Genomic DNA, 27,225 nt, shown 5'->3' on the forward strand with positions numbered 1-27,225 from the left:
TTAAAGTGTAGAATAGATCCAATTATCAATTTATTTAATAGCTTTATTAAAAATAAACTTGTATTTTGAGATCAAGATATAAGGATTATATCTATAGCATAAGTTGTAAAAGATAACTTATAAAAAGTAATATAAGTCACACTTATCATAATTATACACATCATTTGCTTCTTGCAAAGTCTCTCCATACCTTTTGGAAAGAATGCTGGTGAAGCAAATACCAATATGTAGATATACTATTAATACTCAGATTAAATGCTTCTGTGTATAGTTGTTTAAGGTGATATATGGGCCCAACTGGTGGTGTGCCTTTAAATGTATCTCTTTACTTACACATTAGTATCTCAGTGAGCAAATTAGGGAGAAATCTGAATGAAGCTGAAGAGAGAATCTGCTGAGATGACTTGTGCTAGGGTTGTCAAGAGTCCCTTATTACAAGAGATGTCCCTTTATTTTTTTCATCTCTGTACAACAAGATTGGGAGTTGCTGAGTGCTGCAAAAAGCAGCAAGAAATGCTCCTGGCAAATGTAGGTGGCATGAGTGGCAGGTATCATAGGCTGGGGGAGGCTGTGCCTCCCCAAACAACCATATGTGGCCATGCCCACACTCTGCACCCAGGTCCCTTATGTGGCTCCCCTGTGCGGTGGCCCCGGCTCGGGCTGGGGCCGTGCTGCCAGTGCTCCTGGCACTGGAGGTGGGGTGCGGTTGGAGGGGTGCTAGCCTGGGGCAGGCGGTGGTGGTGGTGGACCCTGGGCTCAGGCAGGGGAGGGCAGAAGGGGCGGGTCCTCGGGCGGAAGGGCAGGGCTGGGTGCTAGCCTCCCCTAGCTGGCATTTCACCTGCCTCCCATTGAGAATGACTTATTATTACTATTTATCAACGTTAATAATAATGCTGCTGCTGATTGATGATGATAATTAATAATATCATGAGGAGGGTGGGGTGAGGGTGCTGAGAATAACAATCCTCTTTTTAAAATACAATGTTGGTGACCCTACTTGTGACCTAGTTTGGTGATTACTGATCTCAAATGATGAGGGACACTTTTTTCAAGCTGTATTACACTCTTAAGGAGTAGGAGATGGAGTTGTCATTATCATCTCTCTTTTTGGACTCTGGAATGCACAGATGCTCTCTCCCTTTGTTAAGCTACCAAACTGCAAAGGTTAATGTGTCTGGGGCAGGACTAGACAGTATGAATAGCTTCATTTTAGGGTATACCCAATTATGATATAGTCTGGTGAAATGGAAATACAAATTTTGATTACAGTAAAAACTGTTGATGTTCTCTGGATCAGTTTTGTGATCGTCACATGTTGTAATTCAAGGATAAATTATTGAATGCAGAGAGGATGTTACAAATTTTTTTTACAGTAGAACCTCAGTTATGAACACAGTTACGAACTGACCGGTCAACCACACACCTCATTTGGAACTGGAAGTACGCAATCAGGCAGCAGCAGAGACACCTTCTCTCCTCCCAAAGCAGCAAGTACAGTATTGTGTTAAATATAAACTACTAAGAAAATAAAGGGAAAAGTTTAAAAAAAAAAAAAAAAAAATTGACAAGGTAAGAGAATTGTTTCTGTGCTTGTTTCATTTAAATTAAGATGACCAAAAGCATTTTTCTTCTGCATAGCAAAGTTTCAAAGCTGTATGAAGCCAATGTTCAGTTGTAAACTTTTGAAAGAACACCATAAACTTCCATTCCCGAGGTGTTCATAACACTGAGGTTCTACTGTATAAGGCACTGACTACTATCTCAGTACCCTTCATGCTGCATATGCAGGCTGCTGTCATAGGGCTATTGTGCACATGCATGATTTCTGCTGCTTGTGATAGTAACACGGAGCACTAATGTTACATAAGCCTCATCTTTGCTGCTAAAAAAAAAAAAAAAATGTTTTATTACCTTGGGGTAACTAATGGACCTGAGCTATCTTGAGGTAAAGACTCAGCAAAGACTAGGCACTTTACATGTAGTAAAACTAAAGTTGAGGTCAACCCCTGGATGGGATAAAGAGCTGGTTACCTTGAATACCTTTTAAAATAGAAATAGAAAAGACCAGGCATGTTAGTGCCACATAAAGCTCAATAATAAAAAGGTGGTGTCATGCTAGCAATCTTTGTAGTATCAGGCAGGGAGTGCAATTCCTACATAAGAAGCTTTTAAAAAAAACATTGTGTAGGAGTTGCTCCCTTCCCTCCAGCAAGCCAACTTTACAGAGCTCTGAAAATACCTGCTGATGGCTTAGGGTGTGCTGCTAAAATGTTACAATTACACTGGGATTTAGCCCACGAAAGCTTATGCCCAGATAAATGTGTTGGTCTCTAAGGTGCCACAAGGACTCCTTGTTCTTTTTGCTGATACAGACTAACACGGCTACCACTCCGAAATTGGACACAGAGTATTAAAAAAAAACTGAAGAGGCAGTAATCTAAGGTGTGTGGTGTTTTTTCATATATTCATTCAACACTTAGTTTGCATGTATGTATCACTTCTAAGCTGCCAATGGACGACTTGCTGATTTTTCGGTGAAGATTTAGTCTTTTTGAATATAGTGTTAATGTATTTTTTCTGCCTCATACTGTAGCATCTCTTTGTAATATTTCCTACCTGTTCCAGCAATTTTAAGTTTACTGCTGTGTAAAACTTCTTCAGCTTTGCTTTGAAGTATATAACACTGAAAGATTTTGCTCCAATCTCATGCTACTTGATCTGACCTTCAGATTCCCATTCCTATTATTCCTGATGATTGCTAGGCTTTTCCTGTGCACCCAAATTATCTCACCTCTTGTCCTAGCATCACCTTTTGGGAATGGGTATTAGGCTGGCCTGTACCTTTGACCAGGAAATTCAGGCCAGGTACTTCTTGCCCAAAGTTCTGTTCCTTACTAAAGGTCAGAAGTTGATATCACACACACACACACACACACACACACACTTTACCATTACTCTCATTGGTTATCTCTAGTGACTGCCTAGCTCCAAATTCACCTTTAAAATAACCATTACCTTATTTAAAAAAATCTAGAGAGAAATCAAAGCTATGCTTTATGAAATCTAAGGTCTACCTAAAAGCCTTGCTAGATTTAAGCAAAAGAATATTTGTATGTTTTTGGAGCTCTAAACTTGTTGCACGGCTGCCAGATGTGTTCATTCTCTCTCTCCCTGACCTATTCATAGTTCATCTTGATGTTGAATCCACATTGCAATCCAACTTCCATTCAAACCCATTTCTGCCATGTAATTTTAATTCACAGTCTTGGTTTCATTGCTATCATTATATGAAATTTACTGTGTTTCAACTCCTCCAACAATAAGTGACCACTAGTAGCCTGGGCAGACAATGATTTCCCTTTCCTCAACCTTGTAATACTACAGAGACTCCCTTGAAGCTGGGTAGGTGATTATGATCTGATAAAATCGAGTTGCTTTAGCCCTTTAACCTGCAAGGTGGTTTGCTGATCTTGTTTGAATAGTTAAGGAAAACGTAACTCTGTTTCAGTCCCAATGTTAAATTTTGTTACAATTTTTCATGTGATATGACGTCTTAAACTCAGCCCATTACCATTTCTCGACATCTGGGTCAACCCTAGTTGCTCAACCATTTAGCAGCTCACCCACCTGCTACTGAACAGTTTCTTCCTTTCTTCTGCTCTGGAGCTGAGCCCACCCTCTGGGCAGTTGGCTGCTCTCCAACTGGCCTCTCCTTCCCTTCTGGAGAGTACTTGAATTGTCAGGCTGCTGCCCTCCAAATAGCTAAGCAGCTGATCTGGAGTCGCATCCGTGCCTGTTTGCTAGGCGGGAAACAAAGTGGACTTTGAAGGAGAAGAGCCCCTGCTTCAGTCTCTCCCACAGGGATCCCAGCAGCCTTGAGTTCTACCCAAGTGTTTTTAATTATGGAACAGAGGGAAGGACAGAGTTCAATCCAGCATTGCAGCAGGGCCAGGAAGGAGACACTTGCCATTGGAATGGACTGAAGAGGGTGGGAAAGAAATGTTTTCATCCACTGCAGGTTCATTGTGTAGGTGAGAGGGTATATATTAAAAGCACTCCGAGGTTGATGTTTCCAGGTTAAAAAACAAAACAAAACCCCTTGCTCTTGGCTGCAGAGTTTAGCAGGCATATAAAAGACCATTTAAATCTAGACACACTATTTCACTAGCTCCCAACACATAACTAAAACAGTGTTGACAAGATGAATATAAATGATGTGTGCACTTACAATGCAATTGTTGGAATGAGAGGTGTTTGTTTTAGTGCAAAAATACTGTATAAATGGCAACCACTTCGGCAGCAGTAGCTGTTTCCCAGGTGCTATGGCTTTTTAAGTTCCCCTTTAAAGTAATTGAAATCTTTGTTAATTTACTAGAATGTTATATGAATTAATGACTGTCAGTGAATCTGTGTTGCAATAAAGATTCTATTTCCATTGTGTCAGCTAGCCTATGGATATGCTATGAATTCATTATGCGTGAGTGACCTTTTTTTTTTTTTTTTTTTTTTTTTAAGGCATTGCAAAATTTAAATGTAACGTGATTTTGAGCAACATATTTTTATGTTTATTTAAACCATGTTCATTGGGTACCAAAAAAGATAACTATTTGTGCTTCTATTAAACCAAATGCTATCTGCCATATTACTAACGCAGGCATCCTTCACTTGCCTATTAATATAGTGCTCATATGAAATGGATGAGTATTCAGTTAAGCTTTTTAATAATTTTAATTAATGTAAATAGTATAAAAGTCTGTTTTTTAGTCTTTGAAATTCTTCTCTCTTACCTCCCTCTGATGAGAGCGAGAGAGTGTCATTGATTGACGGAGACATTTGTGTCTTACTGGAGTCTTTAAGAATTTTGTAGTGAGCTCAGTGCTTCAGAAGAAATAGGGTTTGTGTTGGGTGTTGCTGTACCCAGCAAAACTACAGACACAGATGTTCACATTTTGTAATGCGTCTCTGGTAGGAAAATTCTGTTCCCTTGCCTGGGTAGCCAGTGCCAAAGAGGAAGAAACTATTGTTCTTCCTCCTTTGTGAGGAGTAGGAAGAAGATGGCTTTTACTCCTTATCACTTTCATGTCCCTATCCTTCTCATAATGGTCACCTTTATAATATAGAATGCTTTGTAAAACATCGTACTTCTTAAAAGATTAAGAGAACAGAGCATACTGATCTGAAAATATATGCACTTTACAAGTGTGTTGGACATGATAGAATTATAGGTAAGATGAACTCAAACCTGATTGTGTATAGATGTATGTGCATGTATTACAGTTGTGAATGAATGCAGCAGTTGGGGCTTGGTGAGAGCAGCTACAATTGTGGAGGATGTACATATAGTAGTTTGCTGAGAACAACAGATGCTTATGCCTGACCTGTAATGTAATAAGGGGAATCTTGACTTGGTTCTATCCCCGGCTGTATATCACACATTTTTTTGGTTAGGGCTTTGTACTGTTTTGTCCACATAAGCAAACCATATTTACATAAGTGGAGCAATATGCTTAGTCACAGTGCACTATAGGTGTTCATATAAATATTAAAAGCCTAGAAGAGATCAATGGTGGTGGTAGAATTTACCTAATAATTGGTTCATCTGCACATGCAGACAAAAGCAAAACAGTGACATTTGGTGGTGTTCAGTGAGATGAGTCTTGAGTTTAAAAGATTTACATGCTTTGAACTATCTCTGCAGTTCTCCATGTACAAGTTATTTGCCTGGGAGACCAGTTCAGCACTACAATAGAAAGCTACTTTTGTGAACGCAGCAGTATGATGAACAGCCTTTCCTAGGGATTTGTGAGACAATCCTCTGCTTTGTAGTCTCGCTGTGTGTGTCTTTTTGCTTTTTTGGGGTAAGCAGTGGGGAGTCAGTCTAACTATAATTATGATGTTCAGTGGCTCAGTATAGTACGTGGTTTACAGCAATATGCAGAACTTTTACCCTGATGACTATTTTTGTTGGTTCGTCTAGAAATGAGAAGGAAAAATATCTTCACCATGTCTTCTTTAAAGTGATCTCAGTATTAGACTGATAATCTCAGTTGCCAGTGACAACAGTCTTGTTGGGTCAGCATTCATGTTACAGATGCATCCAAGAATAAGCTTGCAGGCTCTTTAAAGTGCAAGAAATATCTAATGTATAATGTCTTAGAGCCTGTCCCCACAGTGAAAGCTGTGCGCAGCTAGCCTGTTTGAGCTAGCTTGAATCTAGCATGGGGTACAATAGCTTCAGTGCAGGTCATACAAGACTGGCATGGATTCTGGGCGCATATTCAACTGTCTAGCCCACTCTGAAGTCCACGCTGCGCTGTCTTTGCTGCTATCATTACCTGTGCTACCTGGATACAAGCTAGCTTGGGTAGGCTAGCCCATGCGCAGCTTCTACTGAATAGCCGTACCCTTTCAGATAGCTGCTATGAATAAATAAAGCACTTACATAATTAAATATCATTACACTTATTTTTAGACATTTTTTATTAAATGTTACTTATGTAACTGTAAATAAACATGGCACTTTAAAAAGCTAGATTAAAATAATCCCTGCACCAAAGATGACACTAAAGAACATGGACAAGAAAAAGATAAGATGTGATATTGATTAGTGATTCTGGAAAGGGTAGATGATGAAGAGATTTGGGGAGGAGGAGAAGGCAGAGGGGGTATTTCTGGGCTTTTGAGGAGAAATTTGCAAAGGGAGAATTCTTGCTAAACAAGAAATTTGAGGTAGTTTTAGGCATAGTAAGCAATGTGATAGAAGATACAAAGCTGGAAGTGCAAAGAAGAGTAAGCCAGAAGTAAGAGAAGAGTTGAGAGGAAGGTATGTTGTAAGGTCTCTGGGGGAAGGGATGTCAGTTCTGCTTCCTGTGATGAAGAACCTAGCATGCTTCCAGGTGCTCAAAGATCAATATAGGATATGAGGAAGTGGGAGGAAAATTAAAGCAGAGATGTAGACGGAAGTGACATTTTGTAGGACATTGAAGGAGGGGGCAGAGGTACGAGAGGAAACCAGTAAAGAGTGATTTGAGATCGGGTCAGAGTGATGGCAGAGAAATTACTTTCAGAAATGGCATTCAGCAGAGTCTGGAGAATTTTAATAAACTTTTCTCTTTGTATTTCAATTATTTTCTGAAAGCAAGGTGCATTCGCATTGGTTGATATAAACATTAAAATATGTTGATTTACAACTAAATAGAGCCGTTCTACAAGATTTGGTACATATTTTTGCTAAGTAGGCAGGTGTACTATAACTATTAGATAATTGCTTAAATGTAAGTTTTTTGCTGCTTTTTCAACTTCCAGTCAATTTCTCAACTTTGAATGAATTAGTCCAAAAGAAGAAAATCATCTTTCTGTGCCTTCAGAAGAGGTTACTTCTGTCAAAAGCTGGTTTATCCATCTAACAAACTCTGGTTCCAGGTGCTTAGCTAGTGATTTCCATTGGTTCAGCGATTTGACTTTGATGTTATTTTAAAGAAACCTATACTGCTTGAATGGTTCATCTCCAGTCCTGAAATGTATTATGATTGATGGGTGATTATTAGATTCCCATGTCATAGCAGCATCTTCTGTAACAATGAGGCATCTATCCTGGTACTTTGGGTTGAGAATAGTGAGAAAATGAGGTGGAGTATGTGCTTGATCCATCTGCTGCTTAACTGCCTGCAATTTAATGTTGTTGTTGGGTAACTCTTGAATGGTCTGGCGATTCTTTTGAAATTTCAGCAGCAACAGCAGTAATCTTTCTGCAGTTTGTCCAAGGCTATGGAAATAGGTTTCAGTATATTCATTGTATCTTCTACATTTCTCTTTACTCCAGTGTTGACTACTTTAGCTGTGATAATTCCACCTGTTTTGTCACGATTTTTTTCACAGCTTATTGTCAAAATAGGCCAGTTCTTAATAAGTAGCTCAAAATGGTCAGCCACTGAATTCCATCATACATCTTTGGAAGATAATTAGTTTGCATCCCCCTGTTCTATACAGTGAAGTTGAAGCAAAGTGGTTGTTACCAGAAGTATTTAGCAATTTCAACATTTATCTTTATTCCTGGAATTGTACTTAAGAGGTCTTTGGCTAAAATATGCATCAAATGAGCACTGTGCCCATATGTTGTAAGTTTCAGGTTTCCCTTTGTTACCTCATTCTAGATGTCTTCTCATCTTTGCTACATTTGCAGCATTGTCTGTGACAAAGCTACACACTTGACACTTGAATTTTTGTTTAGTTTGTTATAGCTTTTACTACTGCTACTTTTAAGTATTCTGTATGGGCATCTCCATATGTATCAATTGTTTCTGTAAGATAGACAACCCCATCTTCTGCTGTTACACAAGCACTTATTATTGGATCCTTGTGTACATTGCTCCATCCATCAAGACTCCTATTAATGAATTTCTATCACTGTTTTTTTTGTGCACGCTGTTCAATTTCCTTATCAGACACTGTATCCAGCAACCTTCCAGCAACGTCTGCTTCGCTGGGTGGAATGTAATCTGGTTGTAATGATTGAACAATGTCATTAAAACGTTCGTTCTGAAGAAGATGAAAGGGAGAGTTTATTGCAATCTTTTCATCTATGGAGTCTTGCTGGAATTTGCTGGTCCTGATTACGAACTCCTCCATGGTTTTACTGGATGATGAAGAAAGTCTTATTACTATTTATTATTATTTATTTCATTGTTCAGGTAACTTACTATCTAAGGCATAGGCACTGACTCTGTGGATGCTCTAGGGCTGGAGCATCCATGGGGAAAAAATATTGCCACAGCTGTTTGGAGAGTGGGGAGAGGGGTTGGAGTAGGGGTGGGAGGAGAGAGAGAACAAGGGCAGGGTCTCGGGGAAGAGGTGGAGTGGGGGCGAGGCCTCTGGGTGGAGCACCCACCCAGAAAAATGAAAGTCAGTACCTGTGATCTGAGGTATGTTGAGTTGCAGCACTGCTGGTGGTACCAGCAGATGATTCTAAAGTTGTAGATGTTGCAGCTGGACCTTGATAACCCCTGATGCCTAAACTGGACCCTGAAAGAAAATAGTTTTAAAAAAGTCAATAAGTATTATTTAATGCACTGCTTTTAAAAAAAAAAAAAAAAAAAAAAAAAAAGATAGATTCCTCCTCCTGCAGCTCATTGTACCACTGTTGAAATGATATAATTTATTCTAAACCCAGTTTTATAGGGAATATAGGATTATCTGAATCTATTTAAATGCTTCTCTTTAGCAACATATCAAATAGCTTGGAAATTTAAAAAAAATATTTAAAATTTGTAAATATGTAATTAAACTTTACTTTTAAACAGGAAATCTTTGCCTAGAATGTTTTATTATATTGGTCAATAAAAAATTGACAGAAGTCCAGCACAAGTAATAAAAATATAATTGATAAATACACCTCTACCCCGATAGAACATGATCTGATATAACACAAATTCGGATATAATGCGGTAAAGCAGCGGGGAGCTCTGGGACCTTTAAAGCGCCACCCGAGCCCCGCTGCTTTACCGCATTATATTAGAATTCGTGTGGAGCCCCGGGCCCTTTGAATCACCACCTGAGCCTGGCTGCCGGAGCCCCAGGGCTCTGGCAGCCGGGCTCAGGCGGTGATTTAAAGGGCCAGAGGCTCTGGCCACTACGGGGAGCCCCGGGCCCTTTAAATACCCGCCTGAGCCCTGCTGCCAGAGCTCCGATGGTGATTTAAAGGGCCCAGGGCTCCCCGCAGCAGCTGGAGCACCGGGCCCTTTAAATCACCGCCGGGGAAGCCGGTTCAGTCCAGCATGGCATGGGTTATATTGGGTTTGGTCCGGTGTACTGGCAAGAGCCGGTGCTCTTGCTGGTACACCGGACCGGACTGAACCCGATATAACGCGGTCTCACCTATAAGGCGGTGAGATTTTTTTTTTTTGGCTCCCAAGGACCGGGTTATATCTGGGTAGAGGTGTACTCCCACAACAAACTAACATACCAATTATATTTTGAAATTCATAAGTAAACCACCCAAAACACAGATTGATGACAATCTAAGTGATCATAACTAGCATAATAGGACATGGTAGTCAGTCCATAAGAATGGTGGGAAAATAATTTTACTAACCATTTGATCCACATTTTTCAGACATGTTCACATCATCATGAAAAACATTGCCTTCTGAGGAGCACTTTATGTAATGTTTCATTCTGACAATCAGGCCTTGCATCTCTTTACACTGTTTACATTTGGCACGTGTTCCATTTTTACCAGAGGTATAGCAATTTCTTGAAAATTATTCCTAAATAGGGTCTTTTTATGATCTGAAACCTGTTTTTTCTCCAGTTCCCAGGTGTTGAAATCAAACCTACACGTTGCACTCTGAAAAATGTTGTCCCTTCTTCCCATAGTGCTCTGCTTTGATACTAGTATTGCTCCTTTCTGGTTGCATGCTCTGCTCCTTCTCCCTTGTTACAGAACTCAACCCCCAGAAAAACAAAAGACCTTACAACAATGCAAGACACTAACCCACAAGCCTTTTGCACTGCAGTATTTTATTTGTTTGGAGACCGAGGGAAGCAGTTGAGAAACTAATGGATTTCTGTTTGTTTGTATCTGTCTGTGTATACATGCAAGGAGACAGAGCAAGGCCATTTACCTGAAGTGCCCAGAACCATCCAAAAGCAAGAGCTGGTAGTTACTGGACAGATCACTGTTTTTTCCCATGAGCTGGAGAGTAAGTTTCCATAGTGGATGGATTCTTAAATATTCATAATTTCAGAACTGGGCCAATCAGAGTTCCTGTAGGAAGAAGCTAGAGAATAGGGGTATGAGACCACCCAGGTGTAGGGTGACCACCCAGGTGTAGGGTGACCACCCATCCCTAATTGGGTGGGACAGTTCCAAAATGTACATTTCAAGTCTGGGTCCCAGGCTGAATGACTCCAGAATAGCATTTGTCTTGGATTCCCTTTGGCACCTCTCTGTGCCTGCCCGTGCTCGGGGTGGCAGCAATCTCTTCCTGGTCACGGGGGTTAAGGTGGGCCTTAGCACTCCTAGATAAGAGGCCCCATCTCCTGCTCCTCCTTCATCCCCCAGGGGGAAGAAGGAGAAGCAAGAGTGGGATCACAGATGGGGGCAGGGCTCCTGCATGTGTCCTGTTCTTGCATTTTGAAAACGTGGTCATCCTACCCAGGTGGGCTCAATAGATGATCCTGATGAGATAGCTGATGTTGGAACCAGGCCTCTGCTTCCAGAAGATACCAACTGTGATGAATTTGCCGGACTGTTGCACCCAATACACAGCCCCTAGATCCCCTACAGGATCAAGCCCTTAATACAGTATATGATCTATAGTACCATATTTAGAAAATTTGACCTCTGAAGTTAGATGTCTTTCTCCTGATTATTTCTTTATATAGAAAAGCAGCCTTTAATTTAGTGTTTTGTTAGAGGCTTGTGGATTCAGCATATTTATTTTTATTTAAACATTTTAAGAGCTGCTTATAAATTTAGGTCTTAGCATATTTTGTAGTAAATTCAGATTTCTTTTTAAACAGTTTTTTTTTTTTTTTTTAAGGAATACTTTTTATAATTTAACTAACAGAATAAAAAAACTCCAATTTTAAATAAAATCAGATTCCTTTTCCTCCCCACCCAGAAAAAAAAATCATAAATTTGTATGTACTCTGGTTTGGATGGGTATTTGCACACTGCCTTTCTCCAGCTGTGTAGAAATCTATCTATAGTCTAACATTTTAAATTAATATAGTTTGTGTGTGTATGATCCTCCTGCTTCATTCTGACTGGGTAAGTAGCATGTTTTAATGGTGCTAATCCCAGGACAGAATCTTGCAGTAAAAACAGTGATTAAATCTGCATTGGCAGACTGTAATTTACATACTAGTTATAAATGCACATCTAAATGAAGTGTGGGGAGATACGAGCCCCTCTTCTGTCATGTCTTACATCTTCATTTTCCAGCTGGCAAATGTATGGGAGTAATTTTGCAACTCTGCTCTCATAGCATCATTGTGTTGGATTTTAAAATGAAGACTGATAAGTGTGAGTAAGATAACCTGTTCATTATTATTCTCTTACCGGTAATGATTAACCACCACATGGCTTCTTCAACTGTAGAGCCTTGTGGTATTGTAACACTTTGGTATGTGGAGATTAACAAATAATATGGTTGTACTAGCTGAATAGGTTACAAGTTGCATCAAGCAGGGTATAATGCAGTTATAATGGTTACAGTCTAATTAAGATTCAGTGTACTGCTGACCTTCCCTGTTACATTATTTTCAGGGCTGCTTTTGAAAATCTTCCACCAAGAATACTCTATAGATTTTTAAAAAACTTTTTGTTTGTGTTTTTGCAGGAGAAGTCCTAATATCCACTTATCCCAGTGAAAATGGCCTTTAGCAATTTGACATCAAAAGCTGCACTGCTTTATGATGAATGGATTAAACATGCTGGTGAGTCATTAAATCCTAATGTCCACTAACTTTAAGGCTTTTCAACAGATGTGGAGTTGTGTTAAGCATAATTTTGTATTGCTAACTTAAAATAGCATTGTCTTCCTCTAATTACACCTAAGTTATCAAGCTAAATGTTCACATGTCTAACTGTAAAGAAAAGTAGTATAATGTCATGCAGACTTTAGAGGTGTAACTTTCGCAATTACAAAAGTTGATTTGCTAAGGATTTAAAACTTCAGACACTGTGTGTACAGAATGGCTTTCCTAAAAAGATCTCTCCTATCGGCAGAATTGCACTTTACATTTTGAAATTGTACTGGGACAGTCTAAAACTTTAATTTTATTATAAATGGAGTTACATTTTCTTAGTTAACCGGTTTAAAGTATTCTGTTAGAAAGTGATGTATTTTGCGCTTTCTGGTACTAAAGTAGCAAGTGAAAGAAAATGCAAACCTCGATAATTTATCGCTGTATGTTGAAAACTCCTGTAAGTGATTCACTGCATCAAGTTCCTGTTTTGAAAGGGAGTATTCATACTCTTTCAAAGTTCAGGAATAAGTATATAAATCATTCTGTGGTTTACCGTGAATGTTTTATAGTGCTGTATATTTGCTTAGTTCCTCTTCTGAACTTGTATGTGTTAAATGTCCTGGCTTTTTATAATTCTATAGCTATGGAATTAGATGCAGGCAATGGAAAATACCATGGCTGTAGAGCATATGTTGCCTTGAACTGGACAAATATGGTGAAATCTGAACAGAAATTCACTGTAAATATGAATGGCTGAAAGATGCTGTATATCTGGGACTGGGCCAAGTGAGTTCAGATTAGTACCATAGCTGAAAGCTTTTTCCCCATCATCAGTGGGAATTGGGCACAGCTGGTGCCAGGGGGCAAGCTGAAAGTGAATGGAGGTGCTAGCCCAGAGGATAGCTCTGATGGACCAGAGGAGGAGGATGAATCTCCAGAAGCAGATGATGAAGATGAGAACAAGGAGTTGATAAGGACAATGTAGGCAGAGCAGCTGTAAGACTACAGACTTGGAGTGGGAGTAACTTCATTTGGAGCCAGGGGTGTCATAGTGAGTTCTTCTTCAGCCTAAAAATACACCATGAAGTGAAGATGCAAATACCACACCAAGAGAACCTAATAGCCTGGTAAACTAACATGGAAGCTTCTCATCTAACACTCTGACTTCTGCAGTGTTAAGATGACAGCCTTATGCAGGATTTTGGGTGGGTTAGTGGAGACTTCTAATTCTCTTTTGAGTAGTAAGGTTTTAAGAGTGTATATGGTTTATCAGGTTCTGATTGTGTGTATTGAAATTTAAAACTGCTTTGTTAGGAAACAAGACAAATAAAATACTTGAATTAAAACTTGAGCCCTTTAACAAGTGTTGTGTGGGTCCCAGAAGGAGATGAGAGACAGGGTCTCCATGCTAATGTTGTATGCTGCTTGTGTTAGGGTTTTGTTCTTCTGCCCATCACTGGAATAGGGGAACACTAAGGAGTTAATTGATCCCAGGAGGAGTTGAATGTAATTAAGGTGCTGTTTTTGACCCATAAACACAGTACAGTTGCGTTTTGGACAGATGACCTGAAAGCCACTTCTCTCCTTGAGCAGCATCATAGCAGTTAGGATCAGATAAGTGCTCAAGATAACAGCGCTTCAGTTAAAATGGAATGGATCTGGTGGTAGGGCACGCTTGCTGAAGAATCCTTGACTCTGGAATTGAGTTGCTCACCCCATAGCCTGCCAGAGCTTGGATATGGTGTCTTGCATCATGATGTGATGAAGACATTTGTTCTCCCAGGCACAGGCAGAGGGATTATTGGGAAGGAGCTGATGGAGTCGGTGAAAGGGAGTGGCTTGTTGTGAGGGCATGGTGATCCTCTTACAGTTCTGATTACTTGCCGTGTGTGTGTGTTTATAGTGCCTAGAGCACTTGACTAATGCTTTGTAAATGTGAGCAAATAAATTAGAGAATTGAGCAGTTCTTTTAAAACATTGCAACAGTAAGTTGAAGGACTGGATTCATGACTTCACCCCAGTAATATGACAGCAAGCCACAAAAGCAGCAGAATACTAATTCAAAAGCCATGTTGGTATTGTTCAAAAACCTAACAACCCCCCCAAAAGGTAATTGGTAAAAGCAGGGGTCCAAAACAACTAATCAAGTCACTATACTTCCCAGTGAAGAAGAAATAGTCAAGCCTTCCAGATCCCCATGATGATCCAGAATTAAAAAAGATGATGATGTCACTGTCAAGAGCTTGAATGTAGCTCCAACCGATGTCAATGAGGGAAACGGGGCTTGCAATGAGCAACTCTAGACACAGTACTTAACACCTTTGTAAGCTACATGGGGAGGGATTCACAGCATTTTCTCCATATGGATAATTTTAATGTGAATTCTCCCTGTTTACCGTGCTGACTCAACTCTGGACCTACCAATCCCTGCACAAAACCAGATATTTCTGAGAGAGGGATGGGGACAACTTTCAGGAATTGCAAGATTTAACAGGCACTATGTTATGGCTCTACAGGTGGTAGGTAGTGGGTCAAATCATCTGGTTAAAACTTCCAGGTTAAAGCCATTCTCCAAACTAGTAAACCAAGTATGATTAAACACAAGAAGGGACAAAGTTCTTAAAAATAGGGGCTTTTCCCAATTTACAATTTGAAGTTCTTTGAGAATGTTCACATTTTCCCAAAAGAGTTTAATTTCACTCATATGCAGCCTGGATCAGTTGCTTGCAAGACCTCTTCCTCTTTTTGCTTTTAAACTACGTTGTCTTGTGACAATGCATACTTTCCATGGAGTGGAGATTGATGCAAGGGGTGGGAGTCAGATCCAATCTAGGACATGTGTGTGTGAATGGATGTTGGAGGAGAGTGATGTGACACACACTTTTCTCAGAGTGGAAACCCTGCTTCCAAAGTTTTTGTCAAAACTTGGGCTCCAATTGACGGCATCCAATAACTGGAGTTTTCATCCCAAAGACATCCAGCAAACAACCTTAAAAGTGACTCCATAGCCAGATTAATTGGAAGCCCTGCAGACTCCCACTAACGAAAACCTTTGCTGGGAAGACTGTCGCACCAATAGTGGGCATCAAAAATGTCTTGGAGGGAATGCTACAAATGTCGTCATATGTGCAGCGGACATAACTCTCAGTGCCAGATGAGTTTAAGGGGTAATTTGAATGAAACAAATTCCATAGATCAGGGGTCGGCAACGTTTGGCACGCGACTTACCAGGGTAAGCACCCTGGCGGGCTGGGCCAGTTTATTTACCTGCTGACGCGGCAGGTTTGGCTGATCGCGGCCCCCACTGGCCGCGGTTTGCCATCCCAGGCCAATGGGGGCGGTGAGAAGCAGCGCAGGCAAGGGATTTGCTGGCCGCGGCTTCCTGCTGCCCCCATTGGCCCGGGACGGTGAACCGCGGCCAGTGGGGGCCGCGATCAGCCGAACCTGCCGCGTCAGCAGGTAAATTAGCTGGCCCGGCCCGCCAGGGTGCTTACCCTGGCGAGCCACGTGCCAAATGTTGCCGACCCCTGCCATAGACCAAGGGGGAGAGGGAGCGTGAACTCTGCTTACAATCTATGGATGAATAAATCTGCAAAGTATACCTGTTAATAGATTTCTGTTGGTTTTTATCATGGCGAGGGAGGAGTATGTGAAGGATGACTCTGTGGGCAGATAGCTTTAGAATTACATATGAGTCTGTTGGGAAAGGTTTGCTTAGCCAGCATGCCCAGAATTTTCTTCAAGGTGTGGACAGAGAATTGCCTGACAGTGCATATGAGATTGGAAGTGGGGAATTAGGCAATATCCTTTAATGACTATTTGTACTATTTGTGTGTGGGACAGAACAGCCAATTGTACCTGAGGATGATGTGGTGTGCAGTAAAAGCAAGCACATGTGTAAACTTTAAATGTAAGATTTTTGTGCCTGGTTAGTGGTGCAATTTATAATATACCTCTACCCCGATATAACACGACCTGATATAACACTAATTCGGATATAATGCGGTAAAGCAGTGCTCCGGGTGGGGGGGCGGGGCTGCGCGCTCTGGTGGATCAAAGCAAGTTCAATATAATGTGGTTTCACCTATAACGCGGTAAGATTTTTTTTTTATTTTTGGCTCCCGAGGACAGCATTATATCAGGGTAGAGGTGTATTAGTATAGCTGAGTATATATTAACGTTTTTCTCTACATTGCCAATAAAATGGCCTTTTTAATTTGAGTTAAACGTGAAGACTTAAACTGAGAATAAATCACTGCCAGGTGACGAATGGAAAGAAACTGACCTCTGGTCTCTGGAGATTATGTGGTCAAGGGCAGCAGTGGCTTTAATCACTTACCTTGATTGGTATTCCAAAGAATCTGGCAAGGACCAATGTTGGTTTGTGAAGAGGCTAACAACCCTGGAGGTACTAAATCTTGTTAAAGCAAGTTATAAAAACCCAAAGCTAATAAGTGATTCTAAAACCTGAGTAGTGAAAGCGGAAACAATTTAAGAAAAGAATTTAACAAAAGAATATCCTCATTGTTAAGCTAATGTAGATGTAAAAAGCATTATGAAAAACCTGTGGATTTTTTTTCTCTCTTCTAGATCCAAGAGTGGAAGGCTTCCTACTCATGTCTTCACCTGTGCCACAGACTATTATCATTGGAGCCTATATTTATTTTGTCACTTCTTTGGGACCAAAACTCATGGAAAACCGAAAACCTTTTGAACTCAGGCAGATAATGGCATTTTACAATTTTGGTGTGGTAGCCCTTTCAGTGTATTTGACTTATGAAGTAAGTATTTCTTTATAATTACTTGTTTAACTTTTTTTTTCCAGCTAGCTCAGCTACTATTATGTAATTTTTTTGGATACCGTAATTATGACAATTAGCATAATTGATGAGAGAGAACCTCCCTGAGGAAAATCATTTGGCATTTTTCTTAGGACAAAGTATAGAAATTTAACAATGACTGTAAATGAAAGTTAAACACAGTCAAGAGGGTGATTGTGTATTTTATATTAGACCATAATAGAACACTTTAAAACAGTGGTCCTCAAACTTTTGTACTGGTAACCCCTTTTACATAGCAAGCCTCTGAGTGTGACATTCCCCCCCCCCTTTATAAATTAAAAACACTTTTTTAAAAAATATATTTAACACCAATATAAATGCTGGAGGCAAAGCAGGGTTTGGAGTGGAGGCTGACATCTCACGACCCCCCATGTAATAACCTCGTGACCCCCGAGGAGTCCTGAACCCCCAGTTTGAGAACCCCTGCTTTAAAACCTGGCCAATATTTAGATTTTTAGTTTTTGAACTTCTTTGGGCGAGGAAGGTTAAACTAGACTGGCAGGTTGCATGCTTGGTTTATAGTCTTTTACTTTTTGTGGCTGCCACATGATCAAATAAGTTGAGATTTTCCACACGGCACAGGGAATGTTTAAGTGCAAGATCCTCTTCAATTAGTTTTTGGTTTTTAAAATGCACAATCGCACTTTTGTAATGTTGCAAATGATCCTTTTATTTACAAAATTTAATCTAAGGTCTCAATCCATATAAAACAAGGTTTCTAGAATAATTAATAAAACCTTTCCTAGAAGAGTTCTGGGGTGTTTGACTTGTGGTTCAACAAAAAGCTAGGCTTTTTAGGAGAAAAGAACATTTTTACTAGACCATGATCAAGTGAGATGCATTGGGTTTAATGACCAAGACAATAAATTTCTGTATGTGCATGGTGTGCACCTACAAATAGTCATTTAGAGTTAACTCTTACACACTTAAAGAAATGCCAGTTTAAAGAGACTAAATTGGGACAATAAACAGTGTGGCTACTCAGCAATACTACAAGCAGCTGCCTGATAGTTTTCTACAACTGGCCAGCTGAAACAACACTACTGTGGTAGCTATTTTCATCTTTGGCATACTGGTTAGGGAATTTTTCAGATACTGCTGCCAAATTGGCTGTACTTCAGTTAACCCAGTTCCCATAACCTTCATAATGTGTTAGATTGAGCTTTTGCTTTTAAAAACAGTGCTCCAAAGTCTTTACATTTTGTCTTTTTTTAAAAAAAACAGATACGTTGGCTAATAATTGTTGTGCCAAATACCATAAATGCAAAGAAGGTTGAAAAGCATGCTTTCCTTTTGCATTTCCTGCTTCCACAGATCTTGTTAGGGTTGTGTTGTTTTTAGGAGTATTTAAAAAATAAACACTTGCCTCTTTCACTTTTGATGCTAACGTGATATTTGATTTGCCTATCATTAAGCCTTTATTTAAAATGTCACAAAAGAATGCATAGATACCGTATGCCAGATTGAATTAATTCTTTTCCTCATTGGCTATAAGCCATTTGTGGGTGTGTTTGGTATTCAGTTCACTTACAATGTTTGAAATTCTGTTGGTTTCAGTGTCTGCTTTGTTAAATGGGTAATCTTTTACTTGTCTTATTCAAATAATGTTTGATTGAAACTACAACTCTTCACCTACCAGGAAAACTTGGTTTCCTATTATACATGCATGGATAATTATGATTAATTAATGAATATTCATTCAACACAAGTGAAGTTTTTATAGTATTGGCTGGGATTCAGGGGGTGAGGAAGAGAGAAGACACAAAGTGTAATATTTACAGTGCTGCTCTTGGCTGAGTTTTAATATAGTAATAGAAGGAGTATTAGATGCGACACCTGTTACATTGATACTGTACATCTGCATGTGATCTCAGGACAGCTCCCCATATCTTCTGACAGTTAGTCTAACTTGTATCACAAAGTAAATATTTTTGACAAGCACTCAAGATACTTGTGACCAAATAAAAGAAGTCCAGTGCTGATTCTTCTCTAGCCTCAAGCCCCTTCTGTTGGCTACAGACAACCAAACTCACTAAAACAGTTGCTGAAACAGGTTGTATGTGTATAAACTGAAGTTCAGCTGGACGTTGTGAATGGCGGGGAAACCCACGGCAGAACATTTACTTTGGTAAAAACTTTTTTTGGATTTGCTTTTTAGTTTTTTTTTTTGTCGTCCCCTATTATGGACTTTTTGCAAATAGATCTTAGGCCTGGTCTACACTACGACTTTAATTCGGATTTATCAGCTTTAATTCGAATTAACCCTGTAACCGTCCACACAACGACGCCATTTAATTCGATGTAAAGGGCCCTTTAAATCGATTTCTGTACTCCACCCCAACGAGCGGAGTAGCGCCAAAATCGATTTTAGCAATTCGAATTAGGGTTAGTGTGGCCGCAATTCGATGGTATTGGCCTCCAGGAGCTATCCCACAGTGCATCATTGTGACCGCTCTGGACAGCAATCCGAACTCGGATGCACTGGCCAGGTAGACAGGAAAAGCCCCGCGAACATTTGAACTTCATTTCCTGTTTGCCCAGCGTGGAGAGCACAGGTGACCACAGATAGCTCATCAGCAGAGGTAACCATGCAGGCTGATAATCGAAAAAGAGCACCAGCATGGACCGTGAGGGAGGTACTGGATCTGATCGCTGTATGGGGAGAGGATTCAGTGCTTGCAGAACTTAGTTCTAAAAGACGAAATGCAAAAACTTTTGAAAAAATTTCCAAGGGCATGATGGAGAGAGGCCACAATAGGGACTCTGAGCAGTGCCGCGTGAAGGTCAAGGAGCTCAGACAAGCCTATCAAAAAACAAAGGAGGCAAACGGTCGCTCCGGGTCAGAGCCGCGGACATGCCGCTACTACGCCGAGCTGCATGCAATTCTAGGGGGGGCTGCCACCACTACCCCACCTTTGTTCGTGGATTCTGGGTCGGGGATAGTCTCGACGCCTGAGGATTCTGCCGATGGGGTAGAGGAGGAGGAGGAGGATGAGCTTGCAGAGAGCACACAGCACTCCATTCTCCCCAACAGCCAGGATCTTTTTATCACCCTGACTGAAGTACCCTCCCAAGCCTCCCAAGCCAGTACCCAAGACTCTGACCCCATGGAAGGGACCTCAGGTGAGTTTACCTTTTAAAATATAAAACTTGTTTTAAAAGCAAACGGTTTTTAATGATTACTTTGCCTGACTTTGCATTCGCGGTCAGTTCAGCTACTGGAAAAGTCTGTAGCTACTGGAAAAGTCTGTTAACGTGTCTGGGGATGGAGCGGAAATCCTCCAGGGACATCTCCATGAAGCTCTCCTGGAGGTACTCCGAAAGCCTTGCCAGAAGGTTTCTGGGCAGTGCATCCTTATTCCCTCCTCCATGGTAGGACACTTGACCACGCCATGCTTGCAGCAAGTAATCTGGTATCATTGCCTGACAAAGCCTGGCAGCGTATGGTCCCGGTGTTTGCTGGCATTCAAGCAACATCCGTTCTTTATCTTGTTGTGTAATCCTCAGGAGAGTGATATCACTCCTGGTAACCTGGTTGAAATACGGGAACTTAATTAAGGGGACAGAGGTGGCCGTTCCTACTGGGCTGTTTGCCTGTGGCGGAAAATAAATCCTTCCCTGCAGTTAGCCAAGCGCAAATGGGAAATTGGCCCTGAAGTTTTCCGCGTTTGGCTAGCAGGGATCTTCCCTGTTACCAGCCACGCGGTGGGGGGAGGGTACCGTGATCATCCCAGAGAATTCATGGCGAGGGGGGGGGGTCGGCGGCAGGGGGGGGGTAGTTTGGTGCCTGCAGGGATCTTCCCTGATACCAGCCATGAGGTGGGGGGAGGGGTACCGTGATCATCCCAGAGAATTCATGGCGAGGGGGGGGGGTCAGCGGCGGGGGGGGGGGGTAGTTTGGTGCCTGCAGGGATCTTCCCTGATACCAGCCATGCGGTGGGGGGAGGGGCACCGTGATCATCCCAGAGAATTCATGGCGGGGGGGGGGGGTTAGTTTGTTTTCTGGTGCTGCTGAATGTTAACAGAAAAACCGCAGCACTCTACTTGCCTGAAGGGGCCCAGACAAGCCCCCCCCACTGCCCCCCCCCCAACTGGCTGAGATTGGCCAGGCTTCTGCAGCACTCTACAGGCTATGCTTGGTATGTGGGAAAGGAGGGTGCAGAAGCTGTAAAACAATGGCTTACCATGGCCGCATGCAAGCCGAATTCTGTTGCCCAGACCTGTGATCTCTAGCAGCAAAGCCACAAGCACTCAGCATTAAGAGGCAAAATGCGACCTTGCACAGAAATCACATGTGCTATGTAATGTGAACAGTGTTGGTCACCGTGAAAGAGTATAAGCATTGTTCTGCAAAATGTAGCTTTTAAAACAATTCTCTCTTTTTTCCCCTCCCTACAGCAGCTGCAAATTCCTCAAGCCTCCCTCCTCCATCCCGAAGGTTATCACAGATAAGGCGTCGTAAGAAGAAGACGCGGGAGGACATGTTTTCTGAAATTATGCAATCCAGCAGGAGTGACAGAGCTCATCTGAATGAGTGGAAGGAAACAGTTTCAAAGTATAGGAAAGAAGTCAGTGAACGTGAGGAGAGGAGGGACCAACGTGAGGAGAGGAGGGACCAACGTGAGGAGAGGAGAGACGATCGAGATGAGAGATGGCGGCAGGAAGACCAGAGGATGAAGGATGCAACGCTGGGGCTGCTCCGGCGTCTGGTGGAGGTTCAGGAACGGCTGCTGGAAAACAGACTGCCGCTTCAGCCCCTGTTCCACCCTCCCCCCTCCCCATGTTTCGTATCCTCCTCACCCAGACGTGTAAGAACGCGGGGGGGGAGGCTCCGTACACCTTCCCATTCCACCCCAGTAGACAGCCCAAGCAAAAGGCTGTCATTTTTTTAACCTTTTCTTTGTGGCTTTCTCCTTCCCAGCAATCCTCCTCCCAAATACCACCCGGGTTCCCTCCCTCTTTTTCTAATCTATTAATAAAGAATAAATGATTTTTAAATGATAGTGACTTTATTTGGTTTGAAAGAAAGCTGGGGGAAGGGGCAGGGTGGGTTCCTTACAGAAAATCAGTCAGTAAAGGGGGAGGGTTTTCATGAAGGAGAAACAAACAGATATTTCACACGGTAGCCTGGCCAGCCATGAAACTGGTTTTCAAAGCTTCTCTGATGCACAGCGCTTCATGGTGTGATCTTCTAATCGCCCTGGTGTCTGGCTGCGCGTAATCAGCAGCCAGGCGATTTGCCTCAGCCTCCCACCCCGCCATAAAGGTCTCCCCCTTACTTTCACAGAGATTGTGGAGCACACAGCAAGCAGAAATAACAATGGGGAGATTTCTTTGGCTGAGGTCAGAGCGAGTCAATAATGAACGCCAGCGACCTTTTAAACGGCCAAATGCACATTCTACCACCATTCTGCACTTGCTTAGCCTGTAGTTAAACAGCTCCTGACTCCTGTCCAGGCTGCCTGTGTATGGCTTCATAAGCCATGGCATTAAGGGGTAGGCTGGGTCCCCAAGAATAACTATGGGCATTTCAACATCCCCAACGGTTATTTTCTGGTCCGGAAAGTAAGTCCCTTGCTGCAGCCCTTTAAACAGAGTAGTGTTCCTGAAGACGCGAGCGTCATGAACCCTTCCCGCCCAGCCCGCGTTGATGTTGGTGAAACGTCCCTTGTGATCCACAAGTGCTTGCAGCACCATTGAAAAGTACCCCTTGCGGTTTATGTACTCGGTGGCTTGGTGCTCCGGTGCCAAGATAGGGATATGGGTTCCGTCTATTGCCCCACCACAGTTAGGGAATCCCATTGCAGCAAAACCATCCACTATAGCCTGCACATTTCCCAGAGTCACTAACTTTCGTAGCAGCACCTGAGTGATTGCTTTGGCTACTTGCATCACAGCAGCCCCCACAGTAGATTTGCCCACTCCAAATTGATTCCCGACTGACCGGTAGCTGTCTGGCGTTGCAAGCTTCCACAGGGCTATCGCCACGCGCTTCTCAACTGTGAGGGCTGCTCTCATCTTGGTATTCTGGCGTTTCAGGGCAGGAGACAGCAAGTCACAAAGTTCCATGAAAGTGCCCTTACGCATGCGAAAGTTCCGCAGCCACTGGGAATCGTCCCAGACCTGCAACACTATGCGGTCCCACCAGTCTGTGCTTGTTTCCCTTGCCCAGAATCGGCGTTCCATGGATAGAATCTGCCCCATTAACAACATGATCTCCAAAGCACCGGGGCCTGTGGTTTCACTGAATTCTGTGTCCGTGTCCGTGTCCATGTCCTCATCATGCTTGTCGCTGCGCTGCCGCCGCCGCTGCCTCCTCGCCTCGTTTTTCTGGTCCTGGCTGAGCATAAACTCCACGAGAACGCGCGAGGTGTTTGCAATATTCATGAGTGCTGTCTTGACCTCAGCGGGCTCCATGCTTGCCGTGGTATGGAGTCTGCAGTGTTCACCCACCCAGGAAAAAAGGCGCGAAAATGGTTGTCTGCCGTCCGTTGCTTTCATGCAGGGAGGGAGGGAGGGAGGAAGTGAGGCTGTACCCAGAACCACCTGCGACGATGTTTTTTGTCCCATCAGGCACTGGGATCTTAACCCACAATCCCAATGGGCGCGGGAGACTGCGGGAACTATGGGATAGCTATGGAATTGCTACCCACAGTGCAACGGTGCAGAAATCGACGCTAGCCCCGGTACTTGGATGCACACCACCGAATTACTGTGCTAGTGTGGCCGCACTCATTTCGACTTTATACAACCTGTTTCTCAAATCCGAATTATCTAAATTCGGATTAATCCCGTAGTGTAGACATACCCTAAGAAACTACGTGCAGTTCAACCTAGCATGTGAATTGGCCAAAATCATTAAGTGCATAGGGGACATCTGACAAATGTACAAATTGCAGTTCCAATTCTATGTGGCCATAGTAACTTTTGGATGTTAATTCTTGTTACTAGGATTTCCTCATTATGGTGTGATATTATTTTATTACACTGTTGGCCAGTCACAAATACATGCTGAACAGGCTACATTGTAATACAAAGACTTAATTAGCTGAATTCCCTGGTCCTGCATGTGCTGTATTTCCATTTGTAGAAAATCTGTGAAGAACTGAGTTACCTTAACTTCTAAATAATGTGGTTCTGTGTTGGTACTTGACTCTTTAAAAGTATTTTATTTATCAAAATGCCTGGATTCAATACCAATTCTCACTTCTTTGGGGGATGGTTTATTTGTTTCAATCACCTGCTTCCCCTAGTGAGAAGAGAGACACTGATCTAATGTCTGTTCGGGGAAGCAGCTATTTCTTCTCTTGTGGCGCTGAGGCTTAGGTACACTGACGTGGGTATAGTTGGGGTTCTCATCCATATTGTCAAGTTATGAGATTCAAATCTCTACAGTGCTACAGCAGCCGAGTTTAATAGTGTTGCCATCCCACATTGAGGTAGATAACAGCTGACAAGCTGACTGACTGCACAGGCTTTTTTTTTTTTTTTAATCATTATGTGATCATTACGGTCAACTGAAATTTAATTAATTTTCTCAAGTGATAAAGTAAATCTTTCCTTTCCCCTTTCTCCTTGTTATAGTTTCTTATGTCTGGTTGGGCCACAGGTTATTCATTCCGATGTGACCTTGTTGACTATTCCAAGTCACCTACAGCTCTGAGAGTAAGTAACCAAATGAAGCTAATTGTTATGCTACATTAACTTTTTATATTTTTTGGAATGCTTTTAATGAAAATGCCTTGATGCATAATGAAGAGCACATAAGTGACTATAAAGGGTGATGAAAGGGATGTTGGAGGCAACATGTGCTAGCAGGGTGGATTGATTTAAATCAGTGACTCAAATCACCAAGTGGAAACCTTGATTTAAATAGTCAATATTAATCAACTTTTCTATTTGTTCTTCAGTTCTTTCCTAAAGAAAGGTACATTTTCATTGCTTCATATAGCCCTTCAAACATGTTGAGTTACAACTAAATAGATAGAACCTTTATGCTAGATTTGGTATATCTTTTTCTACTTAGGAGTACATATGTTTGTAAACCAAACAAGCCCTTAATACAATAGGTGATGTATTGTGCTATATTTATAAAGCTTGACTTCAAAATCAAATATTTTCCCCCAGATTGTTTCTTTTTATGGAAAAGCAGCTTTTAACTCAAAGGTTTTGATAGAGACTCATGGATTCAGCATATTTATTTTTTATTCAAATGTTTTAAGAAATTATATAAAGTGTAGACTTGACATATCTTGTGTGATATTCAGATTTCATTAAAATGGTTTATTTAAAAAATAAATAAATAATTTATCCAGTGTTTGCTTATTTAGTTCAACATTTTAAAATTCTCTGAGGCTGAAAAGGCATTTGTTTTGCTTCCTTGGTTTTAAAGAAAACCAACAATTATACTGATGTTCTAATGACTTCAGTAGACTTGACCCTGTGTATTTTTTTGGATTTTTTTAGATGGTTCGGACTTGTTGGCTGTACTACTTCTCCAAATTCATTGAATTATTAGACACTGTAAGTATGTAGTGACACAACCTGGTAAATACTGTGATCTCCATAGAGAAAAAAGGACATTGGAATTTATAGCAGTTGGATCGTACAGTAGCTGTACTCTGTTTGACTATATGAGGTCTGATTAGTGAGCAATCAACAGAATCTGTTAGTAAAGGATAACAGTGAGAGTGGAGAAACCATTTCAGGCATTTCTGTACCATAAACTTTTAAGCCTATCTCCTCATTAGTTACAATGGGAAGTCTCTAAAAATGATAGCATGGTATGGGTCTTTTAAACTGTCCTGGGAATACTCCGTTAGGGTAGATAGGCTGGAAACGAGTGCTGGTTATGCTTCAAGTCTTCCTCCACTTCCTCCCCAACAACTTTCCCTCACGTTTCTCAAACATTGGCACTTGGGGGTCTGGCACAGCCAACTGTACTCACTTGCCTCAATTTAAAGTACCCATCCTGGCAGTCATGTGTAGTAACACAATGTTAACCTGACACTCTGGACTGTTTCTAAGGCCCAACTAACTAGAGCTCAGATCTCCTGTTGGAGAGACCAGGAATGCTGGAAATGGAAGTTGAGTGACCTCCCTCTCTTCTCTATCTACTGACTGGTGATCTTGAATTAGTCCTGGACCTGAAAAGTTATTTTCTTCATCTGAATCCTTCTAGTTGTATATTTGCCCTTGTGCCTTCTTGTTTATTTAAGTATCTATATCTCTGCTTCTTTTTAGTTTGATTGTGAAAGTTTAATTGCTTGAAACTTTGGCAACATACTAATGTGTTACTATTGTGCTGCTAAATTTACTATTTCTAGCCATATGAAAACAGTCTTGTATGTATGTTTTCTCTGTCACATCTGACCACTCTAGTCCCCTCTTTCTGGGTGCCATCTTCTACTTGCTCTTGCCATCCGACTCTACTCTTTATTTTATTTTATTTTATTTTATTTTATTTATTTATTCATTCATTCCCATCTATTGTATTCTACTTTTAGAATGTTTTTGCTCTTTACTCCCTTAACAGTTTTCCTTGGCAGATTGATGGACATTTACTATGGAAGCACTATGTCCATAGAGAATATCCACATTCAACCCTCTCAATATTATCCCACCTTCCTTTTCACATCTTTGGACAGTGATTGTCTCTGCAGTGCTCTTAACATGTCAAGTGCTAGATAGTCTGTCTTTTAATCAGAACCATCGTGTAACTAATCTTTTCTGCCTTCTGTGTACTTCTTCTGTGCCTTTGAAGTCAGATCTTTAAAAAATCCTGTCTTTTCATTTGCCTCCGATACTCTTTTCAACTTGTTATACTCAGAACTTCAAGAGGTCTAAAATACTCTGGCTGGACAGTTCAGTCCTGGAATTGGGGTCATCTTTCCTGCATCCTCCATTACTT

At 41.4% G+C, this 27,225-nt stretch overlaps 2 protein-coding genes across 2 annotated transcripts in view; both read left to right on the top strand.

Moving 5' to 3' along the window:
* Positions 1-27,225, top strand: part of ELOVL7 (ELOVL fatty acid elongase 7) — a 62,076-nt gene that overhangs the window by 25,915 nt on the left and 8,936 nt on the right. The window contains exons 3-6 of the mRNA XM_054032907.1: positions 12,345-12,441; positions 17,065-17,255; positions 24,900-24,980; positions 25,782-25,838. Coding sequence (XP_053888882.1) covers positions 12,378-12,441; positions 17,065-17,255; positions 24,900-24,980; positions 25,782-25,838 — 393 coding nt within the window. The 5' untranslated portion in view covers positions 12,345-12,377. The remainder of the gene's footprint in view (positions 1-12,344; positions 12,442-17,064; positions 17,256-24,899; positions 24,981-25,781; positions 25,839-27,225) is intronic.
* On the top strand, positions 20,018-22,313 carry LOC128839696 (SRRM2 protein homolog rsr-2-like). Its single transcript, XM_054032906.1, has 2 exons — positions 20,018-20,438; positions 21,714-22,313. Exons 1-2 carry the CDS (start codon positions 20,051-20,053, stop codon positions 22,205-22,207), a joined length of 882 nt encoding a protein of 293 aa, XP_053888881.1. The 5' UTR covers positions 20,018-20,050; the 3' UTR covers positions 22,208-22,313.

The sequence above is a fragment of the Malaclemys terrapin genome, chromosome 6, assembly GCF_027887155.1.
Source record: "Malaclemys terrapin pileata isolate rMalTer1 chromosome 6, rMalTer1.hap1, whole genome shotgun sequence".
In the NCBI taxonomy this organism is placed as follows: domain Eukaryota; kingdom Metazoa; phylum Chordata; order Testudines; family Emydidae; genus Malaclemys; species Malaclemys terrapin.

Bases quoted from the DNA above. Each gene is read 5' to 3' on its own strand.
- LOC128839696 (XM_054032906.1), top strand. From the start codon at position 20,051: ATGATGGAGAGAGGCCACAATAGGGACTCTGAGCAGTGCCGCGTGAAG. The intron at 20,439-21,713 runs GTGAGTTTACCT...CCCTCCCTACAG, and splicing joins CCCCATGGAAGGGACCTCAG to CAGCTGCAAATTCCTCAAGC.